Source organism: Equus przewalskii, chromosome 3 (genome assembly GCF_037783145.1).
Source record: "Equus przewalskii isolate Varuska chromosome 3, EquPr2, whole genome shotgun sequence".
Classification (NCBI taxonomy): Eukaryota; Metazoa; Chordata; class Mammalia; order Perissodactyla; family Equidae; genus Equus; species Equus przewalskii.
This window is the reverse complement of record NC_091833.1, coordinates 31,943,196-31,961,997: the sequence shown is the minus strand read 5'-3', so window position 1 is coordinate 31,961,997 and position 18,802 is coordinate 31,943,196. Positions and strand designations below refer to the sequence as shown.

The following is an 18,802-nucleotide window of genomic DNA, read 5'->3' as shown; positions in this document are numbered from 1 at the left end:
GTAACATAAACACAAGTCCCAGACTCGCGGGGGGACCTTCTTTCTCTTGCAGTGGTGAGTGGAATTGTATCTTGACTCTTTTTGTCGTAACTGATCACCGAAGGATGCCGATGTCTTTGATTTACTTATCTTCAGTTTGTTTTTGAGAAGTACATTTTCTGTTTATAGCCAAGGAAAAAAGTAAGGGGAAGAGGTTAGGAAACTTGCCTGAAGGTACGGATGAAAGTGAGTCTCAGACAGGCCTTGACTCCTGAGTGTTGGTGGCATGCAGCTGAGGGCTAGAACTGGCCTGCTCTGCACCTTGCACGCCTGCCACGTGTACCTGTGCCCCTTGTTTGTTCTCCTATCCATTTTGTTATTGAGGCGTGATTGATATACAATGCAATGTGCAATTTTAAGTGTATAGTTCATTGTTTTGGGGTTTTTTTAACAGCGCACTGAATTTTGTTTTGACAAATGCGGTGCCTGAGCAGCCTGCTTCCCTACAGGACACGGAGCGTCCCCTCAGCTCCGAAGGTGCTGGGCTCTTCTCCGTTGTTCCCCTTGTGCTCAAAGCCCTGCTCTGATTTCTTTCAAAACGAATTCGTTTGGCCTGCTCTAGCATGCCGTAGAGATGGAATCATACTGTACATATTCCTCTGTGTTTGGTTTCTTTCATGTAGCATAATAGTTTTGAGATTTGTCCATGTTGTTGCGTGTATCAGTAATTTCTTACCCCTTTTTTGCTGTGAAGTGTGTGGTTGGATGACTATCCCGTCGTGTTGATTCATCTCCTGGGGATGGATATTGCGTTGTTTTTGGTTTGGGGAACATTATGAGTAAAGCCGCTCTGAACAGTTTCGGACATGTTTTGTGTTCATATTTGTTTTTCTTGGTAAATACCTAGAAATGGAATTGCTGAGTCACCGGCTAGGTGTGCCTTTTGAGAGGCACTAACTTTGAGAAAGTGCCAGACCGCTTTCTGAAGTGGTTGCCTTGTTGGTTACTTTGTAAAGTTTGTGAAAGTAATTGGGGACTTGCTCCCATTGTAGAGATTCTGCTGTAGACCTGATGCCTGTGATGGGCAGCCCGTGTTGTGCAAAGCCAGTTTATCTTAAAGCATAGCTAACATAAGCTCGTTTGAAAATACTCAGAATATTCAAAATGAATGTGAATGAAAATCGAAAATATTATTAGGCGTAATTAGGCCTTATTAGTTCAAAATATTATTTGGCATTTAAACTTGTTGGCTATTGCATAGATATTTGAATAAAGTTGCTATATGTAAATACCATATTTAAAACGTCACCTCCATTAGTTTAAGCAGCTTGGGATTCACTGCTGCATTTGTTGTTGAAAAGTTCAGAAGGGACTCAGAGCCGAAATACGTTGGGGAGCCATCGGCGTGCAGGGTGGTGTTGATGGCGGGGCGGGAGGTTGTCCAGGGGCGTGCAGGGGGAGAGGAGCGTCCTGAGGAGATGCAGTGCAGTGGACTGGACACGCTGGGCGGGGAGACGGACAGCAAACTGGAGAGAGGAAACAGTGAGCAGCCGCCGGTCCTGGGAGGAAGAGCAGAAACTTACCCTGCCCACCTCCTGGCCCCCACACCCGTGTCCTCCCACCCTCATCCCCGCCAGCCTCCTAGTGTCCTCATCAGGGTCTTGGTTTCAGAAAACAGACACCAACGGAGGGTTTGCTCAAGCAGAAGAATAATACCTCGGAAGGATGTCTGGATGAAAACAGAATGGACAGGCAGCTGAAATGGAAAGGAGAGCGGCCGCCTTTGCCAGACCCCCCCGCTGTTTGGACAGTGGACCTCCTCGATTGATCCTCTAATCTTCATTTCTTTCCTAAGGCCTTTCTCTTTGTTATTTAGTTCTCCTTTCTGGGAGATTTCCCCACTTTCTGGTCCAATTCTATTTTTAAGATTTTAAAACTACCATCATGATTTTATTTTTCAATAACTAGGAAGTTCCCAGAATGTTCCTCTTTTGTTTCACAGATACAACCTCTTATTTCTTCTTAAATTTTCTTCTCGGTGCACTTTGGCTGCTCTGAATTCCTTTTCCCCCGTTTCTTTTTGGGGCTGTCTTTCATGAGACCTGTTTTGGGCTTTCTTCAAACGTCTGGCTGTTGGCTGCTCATCGTATTTAAGAATGAGATGTGCCAAGCACTTGGAGCCTCTGTCCCTCGTAGGATGTCCCTCTGGCAGCCGTCCTCTTAGAGAGATCTGGTGGGAATCTGACCTCTTTGTTGGGATTGCCCTGCGTCTTGGTACCTTAGGCCTTATCTCTTGGGCCAGATGCGTGCTTCCAGAAATGCTCTGTCTGCTTGCCCACCTGCCGCTGAGCCTGTGGGAGACGTGAACGGGGAGTTTCTGCATTCAGCCGCTGCCTCACGAGTCCCGTGTCCTTCCAGCATCTCTCCCCTCTGGGTCGCACGCTCCCGGCTTTTCTGTACAGCCTCTGCTGTAAAAGCCTTGTTCATTCCTGAAGTGCAGGCTGGCCAGATGTGGTTTGGCTTATCCCTGCGGATCTTTCTCCAGGGATTTTGGCTTATAGATTTGTATTTAACATGGTAGCTAAAATAGCGGGAGGGTAGAATGGACAGATTTAAAATAGATCACCTAATTTTCGGGGTTGTCAGTCAGTTTACTAGTAATGAAAACTCAGAGGCGTAGATAGTTCTCAAGCAGAACTTTATGTGTGAAATGTTATGTTGGTTATATATGCCCCAAAGAGGAATCGGACCCCAAGAAGTATTACACACCTATCTGTCGTAAAATAAGTAACTTTTCTAATCACATTTTACTGTCTTTCAGATCCTATCACATAGACAGTATGCACCTGAGGGTCCTGAAGAAAAGGCGCAAAACATTCAAGTAATGTCTGGAAACCGTTTGTGAGGTGAGACGTGGTTCTTCGTTTGGGTGCGTGATCACGGTTTCCTCTGGCGGCTGACGCTGACTGGTGCACTGAAGAGGCCGCGGGGCCGTGTAAAAGGTCGGCGGCGCCGAGGGGTCCTCTTCACTCTTGTCCTGGGTTGCTTACACCACTGTCCTCAGAGGAGAGAGTGTCCCCGGAGGAGGATTCCATGAAGTGAATTGGTGGCTCCTAGCGATTGTAGAGATGAGGTGGATGCGTGAGTGTGAATTCGTGGGCAGCTCTCCTTGTGTGGCTCCATTTACTGCTGGAGGTCTGCGGTGTTGTCCGTGGTGTTCTGGGACACGGGGCTTTATTTAACCTGAGGATAAACAGCTTGGGTTCAGGAGTGTAGACAGAATGCCAGTAAATTGGCCGTTAAGTAGAAGAACGATGGTGGGCCGTCTGCTTGCCCCCCGGTGAACGCGGAGTGCGTCGGGTCTCTCAGAGCTGCTCTTCGAGTGCGTCAAGCCCACAGCGGTGCGGGAACCGGTGTGGGAGAGGGCTGCAGCCTCGCCTGGCGAGTGTGTGCGTTGTCCTATCGCATGGCGCTTGCCCTGCTCTTCGCTCTCGAGTTCCAGTATTTTAGATTAGCTCAATATAAAGGAATTGTTTCTTCATTTCCTCCCCTCCCTTCCTGTTGCTTTAGTGTAAATACAGTGAGTGACTCAGCGGAACGCTTGTGCGGTTGATTGCAGATAACCGTGTGTGTCCAGCCTAACCTTGCTATGCTCTTTGATTGCTTTCTTGAAAATAAAGTGACTTCTGGACATCAGCCTGTTTTCCCTTTGCCTTCCAGTGGGTTTTACAGACTTGGGTCTAAAGCGCACAGGGGTTATGCGGCAGCATCCAAACACACGCTTCTAGGAAGGTCCTGCCGTGTCCAGGGTCCCCTGTCTTTGTGGTTACTGTTCCTGCATGAATGGACCTGCCACCTGTACCCCAGGTGGAGTCCCACCAGGGCTGCACCCTGCTCTGTGCCAGTTCTCACCAGTTCCTCAGCCGGGAAGGATAAGTGGCATGGGCTCATGTGTCCAGCATGGGGGCCTCCAGAAGACTCAGGGGGTCCTGCTGTCTAGATGGAACTCAGACTGCACAAGCATTGTGCTCTGACAAAAGGCTCATCTGTCTTTGGACATGTGGCTCTGCAGCTTATTGTCTGACCACCCAGCAAGCAAGCACCCTTTTCTCCTAGAAGGTGTCCTATTTGAGGAGTGACCGTAAAGCAGAGGGGTTCTGGTCGGAGGAAGTGTTCAGCTTCAGGCCGTGCTGTACACTTGTGATCCCCTAGGGAGCTGTTTGAGTCTGAGAGAGGTGCCACCTTCTTGTTGTGTGCCTGTAAACAAGTGTGCGCCTGCTGTGGGCCCAGCCGTGTGCAGGCCCCAAGAGGGAGCACAGCGAGGGAAGGCCAGGCCCTTCCTCTGCGGGCCGACAGTCACTCAGGGAGGGAAGATACAGGAGCTCTCCCGAGGTCGACAGTGGTAAGTACTCTGCAAATGGAACTGATGGGCGTGCCCCGATAGTTCCCGGGAGGCAGAGAAGCTTCCAGACACTGTCTCGGCCCCTCAGAGACCCAGGCTTCCCAGTGCTGTAGGCAGAACCCGTCTCTGCCGCCCTCTCCAGATTGTCGTGTCTGCTGTTGAGAGACCCCTTTCAAAGTGCTCTCCAGAGGAAGGAGAAGGACCCATTCAGGATGGCCTGCTCCGAGGAGAGAAGCGTTAGGCCTGACGGGTGAGCCGGGTTCTGTGGAGGGTGGCCGCAGCAGAGCCGTCCGCGGGAAGGCGGGCAGACAGACCTGGGTGGCGCGGGGTCAGTCAGTGCTGGCTGAAGGACGGCTGGGTAAGGTCTGCCGGAATTCTTCTCATCTTTAGTTCCTTCAAACATTTTACAGCTGTTTTTGACCGATCTAAGAGCAGGGTTATTTTACTGACTACGGGGAACAATTTCATTTCTCTTTTATACCAGTCAATGTTTATATATCGAGAGAGAATTTTGCGAAATATTTGCAGAATGAACTGTCATCAGCCAGTTCACTCATTCATTCAGCATTTTCATAACTACTATGATCCAGTTGCATTTAAGAGAAAAAATAACCACGACCAGATTCGAAAGACCGTGCTCTCCCTCTGCTGTATGAGACTGACCCCACGAGAGACCCATCACGCCTGCTCCCTCACACGAGGGAGGCCTGTCCCCTGCTCTGTGCTTGTTTGAGACCGTCAGGGCGCCTGTGCCAAGAGAGCGCATGGATGGGTTGAGGAAACGCCGTTGGTGTTGCCATCCCTTGTACGAGCGCTGAGGCCAGAGGGTGCTGACTCTTCCTCGCACATGTCCCCTCTCCCGTCCATGTCCCCTCTCCCGTCCCGCGCTGAGAAGAGGTGCTCATGCGTTCACAGCAGCAGCAGAGCAGCTTCTCTTTGGTTTCTTTGGACCCTGTGTGTTCTCAGGTGTCAGGCACTTCAGGAAATGTGGGCAAGGTATCAAAACGGCTTGATAAGTGAAGGGAACTTTTAAAAGAACTCAACAGAGAGGAAGGGCATTCTGGCAACAGTGCAGAGTTGAAGGAGAGAGAGAGAGAACAGTGGGAGCATGCCTCAACAACCTGATGGTGTTAGTTAAAACGAGAGAGAAACGAGTAAACCAAGACTCAACTTGAGACAAGCCGGGCAAGAACCGCGAGCTCGGTGTTTCGTGAGCCGGAATAAAAGTGAGGGGAAAAGGCGGCGTTTATGTCACTCTTTCTCACACCGCTTGGCACGTCTGAGTGGAGCCTTTGCCCACTGGGGGTGGGCTGCGGGCGTAGAGAGCTGCCCCGGGACCATGGGCTCCGTCTCCCTGCGGTGCACGAGCTCTGCGCCGTGAGTGTGCCTCCAGCTGGGCTCTTCATCACTGCTCGTACGAGGCTGTGCCTGGCCGTGGCGACCATGTGTCTCCGTGAGCCTCATCCCCTCTGTCCGCTGCCCCTCCAGGGTGTGTCGGGGAAACCATGCCGTCATCAGGACACCGGCTCCGGGATGTCGAACACCACCCTCTCCTGACTGAAAATGACAATTACGACTCCTCATCCTCCTCTTCCTCCGAGGCTGACGTGGCAGACAGGGTCTGGTTCATCCGCGACGGCTGCGGGATGATCTGTGCCATCATGACGTGGCTCCTGGTCGTCTATGCGGACTTTGTGGTGACGTTTGTCATGCTGCTGCCTTCCAAAGACTTCTGGTACTCTGTGGTCAACGGAGTCGTGTTCAACTGCTTAGCGGTGCTCGCCCTGTCATCTCACCTGAGGACCATGCTCACCGACCCTGTGAGTACTCACCGTCCTTCTGGATCTTTCCATTGTGTCTGATCCGGTGTGGCACCATAGACCGTGTGGTGAAGGGCTCCTTGCTACCATAACCTCAGGTTTCTATTGATTCCTGAATACACGCCTGTGGCATTTTTTGTGCGTTAACTGGAGAATAAACATCACTCAAATCAAAGTGATATCACAGTAGCAATGGGAAATATTCCCATTGGGGGGCCGACCCCGTGGCTGAGTGGTTAAGTTCATGGGCTCTGCTGTGGCAGCCCAGGGTTTCACTGGTTCGGATCCTGGGCGCTGACATGGCACCGCTCATCAGGCCAGGCTGAGGCGGTGTCCCACGTGCCACAACTAGAAGGACCCACAACTAAAATATACAACTATGTACTGGGGGACTTTGGGGAGAAAAAGAAGGAAAAAAAATTCCCATTGGGCTCTTTATTCAAATGAAGAGAGTGTTCTAAATAATTCTAAAGCCTCTCCTAATTTAAACATTTTGTTTCTCTAAAGAATGCACTGAAAGCTGAGAGATCTGGGGTCAACATTTCACCGCTTCACTCATCTTTTCAGTTATCTTTCAACCATAAGCACCTAATTTAACTTCTTTGGGCTAAAGGTTGGCTATCTCTTAAGTTCTTTCTAGCTTTGTAATTCTCTTAATTTTTACGTGTCAGCTAAAGTCTGAGCATACGTCATTCTAGCTGGTAAAAGGTCAGGGTTCACCCTGTCTGAAGCGGAGAGGAAGACCTCCCTGATGGCTGGTTCTGTGGGGTGCGGGTTGTGACTGGGGGAGGCAGGTGCGAGGAGAAGTCAGGTGCAGTGCAGAGCCAGAGAACTGACAGGGGAGCTCATCTTGGGAGCAGGTCCCCTGAGAATGAAGATGGGCTGGGTCTCCCAGTGAACCGCCCCGAGTCCCTGGTGTCTTAAAGGCGCCTGCATTCGGAACCTCCACGTTGGGCTTAAGGCTGCTTCTCAGGTTTTGAGACATCCTTGCCGCTCAGCCAGAAGTCACCTCCAGATCGTCGATTCCGGCTCGCCGCAGAGCCCAGAGGGGAGGGGGCCTGTAGGCCCGGGGGGAGAGGGTCCCGCCCTCCACAAGCTGCACGGCAGGTGTTCACGGCCGGGTGCTCGCAGTCCACAGGGGGCTTCTTCTGAAAAGGGTTCTTCCCACAGAGCTAAAGCAGTGGTTTGAAATCGCTGGTGCAGTTGTCCTGAGTTGTAAATTAAAGTGTACTGGGCTTATGTCTATTGGTAAGTTTTCTCTAAAAAAAGTACCAAGAAGTTACTGTTTTGTTGTACAACTTTTTTGTTTTTTGAGGAAGATTAGCCCTGAGCTAACATCTGCTGCCAATACTGCTCTTTTTGCTGAGGAAGAGTGGCCCTGAGCTAACATCATGCCCATCTTCCTCTACTTTGTATGTGGGACACCTACCACAGCATGGCTTGACGAGCAGTGCCATGTCCACACCCGGGATCCGAACCGGTGAACCCCGGGCCACCAAAGCCGCACATATATGCTTAACCACTGAGCCACCAGGCCGGCCCCTGTTGTACAACTTCTTTATAAATAGGATCAGGCCTCTGAGAATAAATTACACTGACGAGTCCACAGAGTGTGGCTGACACGTTGACTTCTCCGACTCTGCTGCGAGTCCCTGTCATGGGGCTCTGCCCTCCGTTACTCTCTGTGTCACCTTGTTTGCCTGGGAGAGGTCTTCAGCCGAGGACAGCATCTCAGACCCAGCCAGGTGGGCAGCTGGGAGCAGCACGTAGGGGACAGACCCAGAAGCTGAGGCTGCCCGTGGCTTTGTACCTCATGTGATTGTGGGATCTCTGACCGTAACCCAGTCTGAGTCCCTCAGAGACTTTTATAGGGCCCTCTTCTCGTTTCCTTTTAAGCAGCAAAGCCTCCCTCTCGGAACCAAACCCTGCCCCCCGGCATCTCCATGCCCTCTCCTCTTTGCTGCAGCAGAAACACCGCACAGGCAGGTGCCAGGCCACAGAGAACCGCAGTTACAGGGACCGGCCCAGAGCAACAAGTTCTACTCGAATGTTCGCTATAGGACAAGCCTTGTTAGCGGTGGCCATCTCCCTGGGTGTTGAAAACTGGGCTGAGTCCATCCCTCTAGGCACTTTGGTGATGGGACCACGTGCACACAAAGGCCCCTTGTGACTGCAGTGGGGCCGCGGGGGAAGGAGGACTGGCCAGGCTGAGGCTCCTCTCCTCAGAGTGTCTGTTTCCTCTGACAGTCCTCAGCAGTCCAGCTCCTGGCCCCATCCCCTCTCCTCTGGGAGAGGGCCTCAGTCCTCTTACAGGAAGCCCCAGGGGCTGGGGGAGGCGCAGTGCGGGGGAGAAGGTGTGTGCAGGCTGCCGTTCTTCCTGGTGGCTGCATTCATTGTGCTTGCTGGGCCGCTATGGAGAATGGCGAACGGGAGCACCGAGAGGGAGGTGCCAGGCTCAGCGAGTTTGAGGTCTTGGATGTCAGCATTTTTCTGTTGAAATTTAATTCATATACCACAAAATTCATCCTTGTAAAGTGTATAGTTCAGTGCTTTTTAGTGTATTCACTAAAGTTGTGCAACCATCACCACAATCAATTTAGACATTTTCGTCATCTGAAAAAAAAAACCTGCACCCCTTAGCCATCACTGCCCACCCCCGCACCATGCCCCCCCTGCTCCTGGCAGCCTCTCATCTACTTTGTCTCTGGACTTCCCTGGTTTGGTCTCTTCGTGTAAACAGCGTCATACACTGTGTGGCCTTTCATTTCCAGCTTCCTTCACTCTGCAGGAGGGAGTCAGGGTTCATCCATGCTGTAGCACTGTCTGCGCTCCATTCCTTTTCATGGCTGGATAATACTCCGTTGTGTGGGCAGACCACATTTTGTTTATACCATCATCAGTTGGTGGACATTTGGGTTGTTTCCGTTTTTTAGCTATTTGTGGATAACACTGCTGTGAACATTTGTGTACAAGTGTTTGTGTGGACCTGTGTTTCATTTCTCTTGGGTGGATACCTAGGAGTGGAATTGCTGGGTCGTATAGTAACCCTATATTTAACTTATTGAGGAACTTCCTGTTTCCCACTGTGGCTGCAGCATTTTACGTTCCCACCAGCAGCCCATGAGGGTCCCAGTTTCTCCATCCTTGCCATTTGTATGTCTTTGGAGATATGTCCATCAAGTCCTTTGTCCGTTTGGATGCCACTGTTTCAGCCATGCCACATGGTAGGACCCTGGGGCAAGTTACAGAAACTTCTGGGAGTCAGTGTAAATAAGACTCACGGCAGCCGAGGGTCCCAAGGGCGAGATGGCGTCTGGCCCTGGCAGGCTGTGGAATTGGGGTGTGCAAGCTGTCGAGGAGGCAGATGGAGGGGAGAGGCCAGACCGCCCGGCTTTCTCTGGCCCTCGGGCATTCTGTCTTTCTCTCCGCCCTGGCTCTCCCTGCCTGCTGGTGAGGAGGGGTCGCCCCACAGACGACACCGAATTGCAGTTGTTCAGTTCCAGACCCGCGTTCTTGAAGGAGGGACCGCATGGCCCGGTAGGGTCGGGCGTCCACTCTGTCCTCTCCCCGGCCAGTTTGCTTTCTTCTGTCCACAGATCGGGACTTTCCCATCGCAGGGTCCGGTCTGGGCTGAACTAGAGCCATTGCACCACCCCAGGGCGGGCAGGTACCCCCTGCAACCTCATGTCATTTTACTAAACCAGCAGGACCAGTCAGGCTTTGCCAGGACTGGCTTTGGTTTCTGTTGTTACTTGAGGAAAGTTACTAGTACTTTGAGTGAGGAGCAGGAAGGCGGGTCCGTGACACTTGACAGATCCGAGATCTGATGCTAAAGCCCAACCCCCACTCCTGGGAGGTGAGACCCTCAGCGTCTCACCTTTGGAAACGCACTGAGAACTGAAAGTTGTGAAGGGCCACCGAGTGACCGGGCAGCGGCCCTCACCGCCCCAGCGCCCGCAGAGCCTGCCCTGCAGCTGCCCTAACCACAGCCCTGCCTCTGAGCAGCAGCCTGCTCCACAGACGCCTGCCTGTGCCCGTGAGGGCACCCCGTTCCAGGCGCCCTGCCAAAGGCGTCCAGCACCCTAAAGGGGGTGGTCAGTCCACAGCAGAAAGTGAGACCCCACAGCTCCTAAGAGACAAAGCTGGGACTTGAACAAGATCCCTCTGTCTCCAGAGCCCCTGCTTTTTTGTTAACTTCTTGTAGACCTTTCAAACATACACAGAAGTAGGGAGAAAACACCATCCTGAACCCACTTATCACCTCACGGTCGGTCCTGTGTCAGCGATACCCTCACCCGCTCCCCCCCAACCCCAAGTATTGGGAAGTAAACCTCAGACATTAACGACTTTATCTGTAGGTGTTTGTGCGCGTCTCTCAGGAGCGAGGGCTCTGCTCTGAAAGCGCAGCCGCTGGGCCAGCAGCTCACGTGGAGCAGTTGAGCTCTTCCTGACTGCCATTCTGGGCAGAGTCCAGATTTCCTCACTTGTCTCGGTTCCTCTGCATTCTTCTTTGTTTGAATCAGGATCCAAATAAAGTCAGTACTTTGCGATTGGTTGTTGTGCCTCTTATATATATATTTTTTTTGCAGGGGAAGATTTGCCCTAAGTTAACATCTGCCAGTCTTCCTCCTTTTTCCTTCATTTCCCCCTGCAAAGCCCCAGTACACAGTTGTACATAGTTGTAAATCCTTCTGGTTCTTCTGTGTGAGCTGCCGCCACAGCATGGCTCCTGACGGATGAGTGGTGTGGTTCCGCACCCAGGAACTGAACCCGGGCTGCTGACGTGGAGCATGCTGAACTGTAACCACCAGGCTGTCAGGGCCGGCTCGTCCTTTATGTTTTTAGTCTCTGTGCTCCCCTCTCTCTCTCGGCCTTGGGATTTTTTAAATTGAAGGGACACAGTCCCTTGTCTTGTAGCTTTCATCACACTCTGGAGTTTCAGCTCACACCTCTATGCATGTTTTCACAGGCTCCTTATTCCCTCGGTTTTCCATCGATTAGTAGGTAGATCTGTGGGAAAGGCCCCTGCCTAACTGCCCCTTGCTTAGGTCCAGGGATCCAGACTGCATGACGGGGAGTTGGGGGGTCAGGATGGAAAGATATGGGGAAAAAAAGAAAGAAAATGTACTTTGCAAAGCGTCACTTCCCTGGACGTATGACCTGGGTGAGAGCACTTGTCCTAAGCGTGGGTCTCTGGTTTCCTTCTTCGGGGCAGATCAGAGGTGGCCGAGGACAGGGGGTGAGAGATGGGTGCTAGAAGAGGCAGCAGTAAATCAGAAAGCCGTGAGGAGGCCTTCATGCCAAAGGGGAGCTGGACCATTTGGGGTACGAAGCAGCCCGGAGGCATGGCTGTGGCCTGGGGCCGGGAGGGGATCAGTCTTGGGGAGATGGGGTACGAAACATGCAAGACACGTTTTAGCAAAAGCATCCCCTGAAAGTGGTTAAAATCTGAAGGTGAGCTTGAGGGATGTGGCCCAGCCGTGTGCAAGGTTTCTTCTGATAGAATGCAGAGCGGCCCCCGGTGCCCAGGAAGCAGGCGCTCCTCCCGCAGTCTGCCCCAGGTGTGACCTGGCAGGACCTCGGTGCTGAGCAGGGAGGTGACAGTACGCAGTGGGCTGCTGGAGGGCCAGCCGAGCACAGGCCAGCCCTGCTGCCTGGCACCTGGCCTGTAGTGGTGGCCTCGGAAGGCTCAGAACCCAGCGTAGGTCGTGGCTGCGGGGCCTGGGGAAGACAGTCTTGCAGCCCTGAGGAGACGGTGGCCTGGAGGAGCTTCGTGCCTGCCCAGGGCTCCGAGCAGCGGAAAGGAACGTCTGGAACCAGAAAATGCCCTCAACGCCGCCTAGTGATCGGCCGCCCCCTCGAGACACATCCTTCCTCGTAACCAGTCCTACGAGAGCTCTAAAATGGTCGTGCAGGCTGTTCTGCTTCCCAGAAGTGTACTGTGTCACATTCGTTTTCACTATGGAAAGTACATGTGTGTCTCATAAAATGAAGGAGTGTAGAGTTTTAAATCTGGCCCACGTCCTCTCACCGTGGAAATGTGTAACGGTGAACTGTCACCAGGAGCGCACGTACAATGTCAGGGTATTGTATAAAATCTTAACAGCATTAACAGTGTTAAAACTGCTGGATTGGTGGAGGAAATGTGAAAGGCTCCAATTTGTGGTACGTAAATTAAGAAAATGTTGTACCTAACATTCTGGTTTAAATTTCCAAAAACAAAAGAGTCTAAACCCTTTAACTTTTCAGTTCTTTTTTCTCTGATTGGCCCTGAGCTAACATCTTTTTCCAGTCTTCCTCCTTTTCCCTTCTCCCCAAAGCCCCCGCGTACATAGTTGTATATAGTTCTAGGTCCTTCTACTTCTTCTATGTGGGACACCACCTCAGCATGGCCTGATGAGCCGTGTGAGGTGTGTTCCTGGGACCCAAACTGGCAAACCCGGGCTGCTGAAGTGGAGGACACAAATTTAACCACTCGGCCACGGGGCTGGTGCCCTAAATCTTTTAATGTTTTTAGCTTCTGTAAGGAGATAGTTTGACTGTTAGGAAACGCAAGCTTCTTGACCAGAACAGCTCCCCTGTGTTGGGACGTCATCCCCGTGGGTGATGACCAGTTGATACTGGCTTGGAGGGAAGTCCACTGTAGTGCAGGGTTAGGGGTGAGGGTTCCTGTTTTGCCCACAGCCCCTCCCATCCCCGCTTCCCCAGGGTACCTCCTGGAGCCCTCACTTCCTGCTGATGACAGGACTCCCCATCTGGCTCCCTGGGCGCCTGGGAGCCGGTGATCCTCCGTCTCAGACGGCACAGGCGCTCGCCGAGCGTCCTCAGGTTTGGGTGTCGGCCCGCACCGTGCAGAGGTGTGCATCTGGCTCTGCCGTCCACCCGGCGTCCGGGCTCTGGGAGCTCCAGCGCTGCCCCTGCTGCTCCGCGGAGCACCTGACCGCCCCCTTACCTTCCACCTGCATGGTCTCCTGGGACCATTAGCTCCTGCCCTTCCATCCCTGTGCTTTCGTCATGCCCGCACCCCTGCCCTGCTGTCCCCAGTGGCTCAGGGGGACTGCTTCTCGAGGATGTCCATCTCTGCGTGAAGTGCAGGCCCCCTGGGGCTGAGGAACGGCATCTAAGACCTTCCGTACCCTGAGACATTTGGAACATGCCCGTCCACTCCAGTCAGGCACTTGTCCTGGTCCACCCTGCCATAGCACCACAAGAGTCTTCCAGATGTGTTTGTTGTTGCGCATCTCCACTGCCCCAAGAACAAGGCTGTCCCTGTTGGGGCCCATCAGGCCTCACCGCCCCGCTCAGGCCTCCAGCATCCATGTTCCCCAAGGCCACCGTCAGCGCCCTGCTCTTGCCATCAGCTCACGTTTCGCTAACTTGTCTGTGGCTCATCTTTCTCCAGCTCTTCCGGCCCTGGGGCACGTGCACAAATGCACTGTTCCAGCCCCGGGAGGAGCAGCCCCATGCCTGATGCGCAGGCGGCCAGGTGCTCGGAGCCACACTGTCCAGGTGTGTGTGCGATGCTCCTGGTTGGGTTGGCAGAGGCAGATGCGTCACACACAGACCCCCGAGGTAAAGTCCTCTTGAGATGGTTTTGTTTGGTGTCCCCTGCCGCAGCTGGTAGGAACACCACATGGGGCGCGCCTGTCAGGTAAAGCCTGCCCTTAGAGAGAGGGAAACAGGCTGGATGGAGCACACTGGCCCCTTTGGGGACAGTCAGCTGCCCTGCAATTGGAACGGCTTAAAGCAACCTCACCTCTCGTGTGTCCTGCATTAAGTTAGAAAAAACTCGGGTGACTTAAGGAATTTATGAAGGATAATGAGGTATTTATTTAGAGTTCATTTTAATGCATATTTTTCATAGAAAATAAAACTTCTGGTCCTGCCTAAGACAGTTATTTTCATATTAATAGACTTTGAGTGACACCCACAGCATTACAAATTATGATGCATAAAATCTAAGACTAATTCCTACATTTATTGATTTTTCAAAAAATATTTCCTTCTCCCCAACTGAAATACATTCTTCTTATGAGCTGCAGGGGGCAGTACCCAAAGGGAATGCAACGAAAGAGTACATGGAGAGCCTGCAGCTGAAGCCCGGGGAGGTGATCTACAAGTGCCCCAAGTGCTGCTGCATCAAGCCGGAGCGCGCCCACCACTGCAGGTGCCGCCCTCCGCCCTCCGCCCTCCGCCCTCCGCCGCGGGAGGCTGCCCTCGTCGGCCCTCCCAGTGTTGCATTCTGTGTATTGGACGTGTGGCCTGGGGTGGTTTCCTCAGAGCACGCAGTACTGAAAATCAAACTTCTCCTTTTCAGTATTTGCAAACGATGTATTCGGAAAATGGATCATCACTGCCCGTGGGTGAACAATTGTGTAGGAGAAAAGAATCAGAGATTTTTTGTGCTCTTCACTGTGAGTAAAAACATTTGTGCAGTGACTAATGTTGAGTTTTAAATTCTTTAACTAGAGTCTTGCCTGGAGCCGGTAAATTTACTCTAACATCAGGCCAGTTTCTCTCCAGCCTTTTCTCTGGAGTTCAAATTGTCGTGCATACTGTGCTGTTACTGCTGGGAAGTAGTCCAACAGATAGAGACGCATTGCTTATGTTGTTTTAGGTGTTTCACTGTGGTTTAACTCTCTCTCAGATACCTTGAATCACAGCCGTTCGTAGGATCTGCTGAAGTGTATCAGAACTCATTTCCCAACTGTGTATTTTTCTATAAAAGTATTTCGCTTGGTCCAGTGTGATCTTGGGTAGACAGGTATCACCTGCGACCGGTTCCTCCCCTCGTGAATTCTCACTGACAGATGAAACGGAGGAGTAAACGCAACACGAAGTGGCCTTTGCTCCTCGAAACACATGATCGCTTAGAGTTGCTAACCAGCCTCTCCCCCGTTCCAGATGTACATCGCCCTGTCTTCAGTCCACGCTCTGATCCTCTGTGGCCTCCAGTTCATCTCCTGTGTCCGAGGGCAGTGGACTGGTGAGCGTGGTTGGGTCTGTCATTCCTAGAAGTGCGTGCCTTTGGGGGAAAAGGGAAAAGCTTTCAAGGAAGAATTGACTTTCCAGTTTTGAAGGAAAGCCTCCCAGTTATTTTAGAAATTAACTGAATGTTTATTTGGAGAATAATATGCGTAAGTTCTAACACTGCTGTTTTGCTGGTATAATGAAGCCACTCAGGTAATTGTTTTTCCTTAGTCAGTAGTTTTTTCTAAGTAGTCTGAGACTGGGTGGAAATTAGTGTTGTTCCAGACAAACCTTGTGTTTGTGTTCTGGTTAGCTAGCTAGGCATTGTTCAAAGTAATCCTTGCGTTACTGGACGGGAGTGAACCCCAGCAAGTGTCGTGAAGGTGGGCGTTGACTGTCCAGCCTGGATGTGAGACCGGTCAGACAGGCTCGGGCCACCCCAGGGGCGGGTGGGGAGCGGTCCGTGGTACCTCCCACCTGAGGATTGCTCGCAAGCATAGGTACACAGGAGTCTTCTTTTTCTGGGTTTAGTTGCATTTTAATAAGCAGTTTAATCCACAGAAGTCTTCTAGAAACCTCAGGTAATACAGAACCTTTTGAAACTGCTGACCAGGAAATGGTGGTGTGAGTTTTGAAGGGCCAGCCTCCCGCGCCCCCGCCACACAGGGCATGTGCCTCTTTTCCACGTGTACCTTCTCCCATGGAGGCTGGCCCAGGGCGGCCCTGGGGGCACTCTTCTGGGAGCCGGACGCCGACATCCTGCACTGCGAGATGTGTGTTCCGCGCTGATGTCCGCTAACAGCCAACTCTGTCTCGTTCGCAGAATGCAGTGACTTCTCACCTCCAATCACTGTCATCCTGTTGGTCTTCCTGTGCCTTGAGGGTCTTCTGTTTTTCACTTTCACGGCAGTGATGTTTGGCACCCAGATCCACTCCATATGCAACGATGAGACGGTATGCTTCCTCCTTTGCTGGGCCTGCTCAGTATTAGGTGAAAGCTTGTGAGAATGGGAAACCCTAACGTCCACGCCAGGGGTGCGAGTGTCAACTCGGCAGGTTAATTGGCGGTCTTGATAAGCTCCGACAGGCTCGCTGTGTTTGCTCATCCTGTCCTTATGTGCAGTGCATATTCAAGGCGCAGTTTGATTCTAGAGTCAGCAGAGCCAGGCCAAGGCCCAGTGCTGGGACACCCAGCCCCCAGAGCAGCCGAGCGCGCTGCAGGGAACCACTGCCTTCCTGCCTTTGAACTGTGGGTCTGCAGCAGGCTCTGGAGGAATATTTGTAAGAGATGAAACAAAGGTGGTGCCCTGGCCCGGAGGACCAGCCCCTCCTGCCACTACTGTGGCTGCCTGGGCTGTGCGCATCTCTGATGTTGGTCTGCCGGGCGGCTGCAGCCTGGCTGTGCTCAGGGAGGCCATGGGGGCTGGTGCCACCCTTCACCTGACCTCCTGGTTCTCAAATGCAACAGGGTTCTAAAGTCTGGCGGTATTTTCTGTTGGAACCACTCGGCTAACCTTTATATGTCGGGCTTTTCCAGACACTGCCACCCACTTGCTTTTCTTTCTGCTTCCAGGAGATTGAGAGACTGAAAAGTGAGAAGCCGACATGGGAGCGGAGGCTGCGATGGGAAGGGATGAAGTCTGTCTTTGGGGGGCCCCCGTCTCTGCTCTGGATGAATCCCTTTGTTGGCTTCCGATTTCGGCGCCTGCAAATGAGACCCAGAAAAGGAGGCCCCGAGTTCTCTGTGTGAGGCCTCTCGCCATGCTGGAACTTGTCAACCAACTTTAAATTATTTATTGGGGTCTGAGAGGGTATCAACAGCTCGTCTGTGACCAATAGGGCAAATGGAACCACACACACCAGTTGCTTGCAGCAAGCAGAGTTTTATATATTTATAGTCACGGATGGCAGATTTCCAAACTCGTAACCAGATGATGCTCTAATCACTTCTCACCTCTACAACTAACGAAGGGCGTGCGGCCGCTCGCAGGGCCCACTGTCGTCATCTTCCTGCACAGTCAGGACTTTTGTTAAGAATATTTGCATTTTCTAAGAAGTTGTGTGGGCTATTCCATGGGTTACTAAAATCCTCTGTGCTGAGCTGCTTTTCTCAATCGTGAAGAGAAAACGTCAATCCAGTGAGCGAGAACTCCAGTGGTCTCAGGGGCCCCCGCTGGCTCCGTGGTCCAGTAGCGCAGCCCCGATCAAGGGCGTTGGCAGACAAGGACACGTTGGTCTCAGTTAGCTCTGACCCTTTGCACTGAATGTGACCTGTGCACTGAGCAGCGATGGCGGCTTCAGGTACACTCCCCACTGCCCCGCAGAGGTGTTCTTGACCCTTTCGGCACGTCTGTGTGTGTGCGTGTCTGTGTGTGTGTGCGTGTGCATGTGTGTTTTCAAATTGGCAGTGTTGTTGAGGCAACGCGACATTTGGTGGCTGTGTGCAGCAAGCAGACTGTTTCAGAAACCGACGTTTCAGGGAAGAGGGGAGAGCTGCCTCGGGTCCCCCGGGCTTCCCGTGAATGTATCGCACGGCGGAAAGTGTCTTGATCCAAAGAACGGTCATTCCTGTGTGCTCCTTTCTTGCCCTCCTGTTTTGATTTTATTTTCAAAATCTGGAGTGCGTGAGGGCCTTGGAACTGGCTTTTTTTGTTCCAGCCAAATTCGCAGCGTGCAGACGGCAGCTCAGGGGAGAAGAGCGGAGCCTCGGGGCACCCGGGTCCTTGTGCAGCTTGAAGCTGCACAGCTTGGCGGGCGTGTCCCTGGGGAAATCCCGAGAGATGGCGGTGGCCTTTGTGCCTCGCTGGGAGAGTGAGGGGACTGCAGGGCCCGAGCCCCCGCCTCTGTGTGCCTCAGTTGCAGAGAATATTCAGGATGGCAGCAGCCTGTTTGAGGGAGTTTTTCTTTTGTATCGTTTATGTTGTGTCTCCACCTGTGTCACAGGTGATACGGTAGGCCCCTGGGTGCGGAGCTCACCGTTCCGCCAGAGAGCCAACAGCTCCCCTCCCTGGGGACTTGCCTTAACTTGCCTGGTTGGCACGCGTCTGCGGGTGCACGAGGAGGCGGTCTGTGGCGGAGCGGGGTTTCCTGTGAGGCTGCCTCCCGCTCTGGAAGGGCGTGCATCCCTCCTGTTCCGGACGCCTTTCTGTCCGTCTGTGGAACTTTGTTTTTGTGTTTAATCCGGACCCCGTCCCAGTCAGGGCTCCCACCACTGCTGATGCAAAACCGCAAAGGGACCTACTCGTGATGCGGTCGTGGCCCAGTCCACAGGCCGCAGGGCGTTTGTGAGATGGACTGTCACTGCAGAGATGTGCGAGCCATGCGGGGACGGACCATGTCACAGCCAGAGGGACAGAGCACCGAGGGAACCGGCGGGTGGTCCCAGGGCAGGCGCGTTTCCGGGGGCTGTTCGGCCTATGCATTTGCACATCTCTCGTCTGGGGTGGACAGTGGACTGGGCTTCACCGTGAGGCTTTCAATATGTGTATCCTGTTGATCAATAAAACTCATGAAGTGGTTGAACCCTGTGACTCGGCAGTATGTGCAAATCCAGTATACTTGACTCTTCAGCCTCTCCTTTCAATGTAACTTTTATATGAAATAAAGTCACCACTTGACAGTTCTCCAACAA

General features: G+C 52.5%; 1 protein-coding gene across 7 annotated transcripts in view; it reads left to right on the top strand.

The window, feature by feature from the left end:
• Positions 1-18,802, top strand: part of ZDHHC7 (zinc finger DHHC-type palmitoyltransferase 7) — a 27,761-nt gene extending 8,959 nt beyond the window's left edge. For 3 of the 7 annotated variants that reach the window (XM_070612417.1, XM_070612418.1, XM_070612419.1), the window contains exons 2-9: positions 2,801-2,885; positions 4,524-4,631; positions 5,870-6,201; positions 14,244-14,368; positions 14,519-14,615; positions 15,106-15,187; positions 15,995-16,125; positions 16,745-18,802. In XM_070612417.1, the coding sequence (XP_070468518.1) occupies positions 5,887-6,201; positions 14,244-14,368; positions 14,519-14,615; positions 15,106-15,187; positions 15,995-16,125; positions 16,745-16,921 (927 nt within the window). In that variant the 5' untranslated portion in view covers positions 2,801-2,885; positions 4,524-4,631; positions 5,870-5,886 and the 3' untranslated portion in view covers positions 16,922-18,802. Of the gene's footprint in view, positions 1-1,520; positions 2,213-2,800; positions 2,886-4,523; positions 4,632-5,869; positions 6,202-14,243; positions 14,369-14,518; positions 14,616-15,105; positions 15,188-15,994; positions 16,126-16,744 lie in introns of those variants that run through there. The other 4 variants (XM_070612415.1, XM_070612416.1, XM_008524818.2 and 1 more) reach the window with 2 other exon arrangements.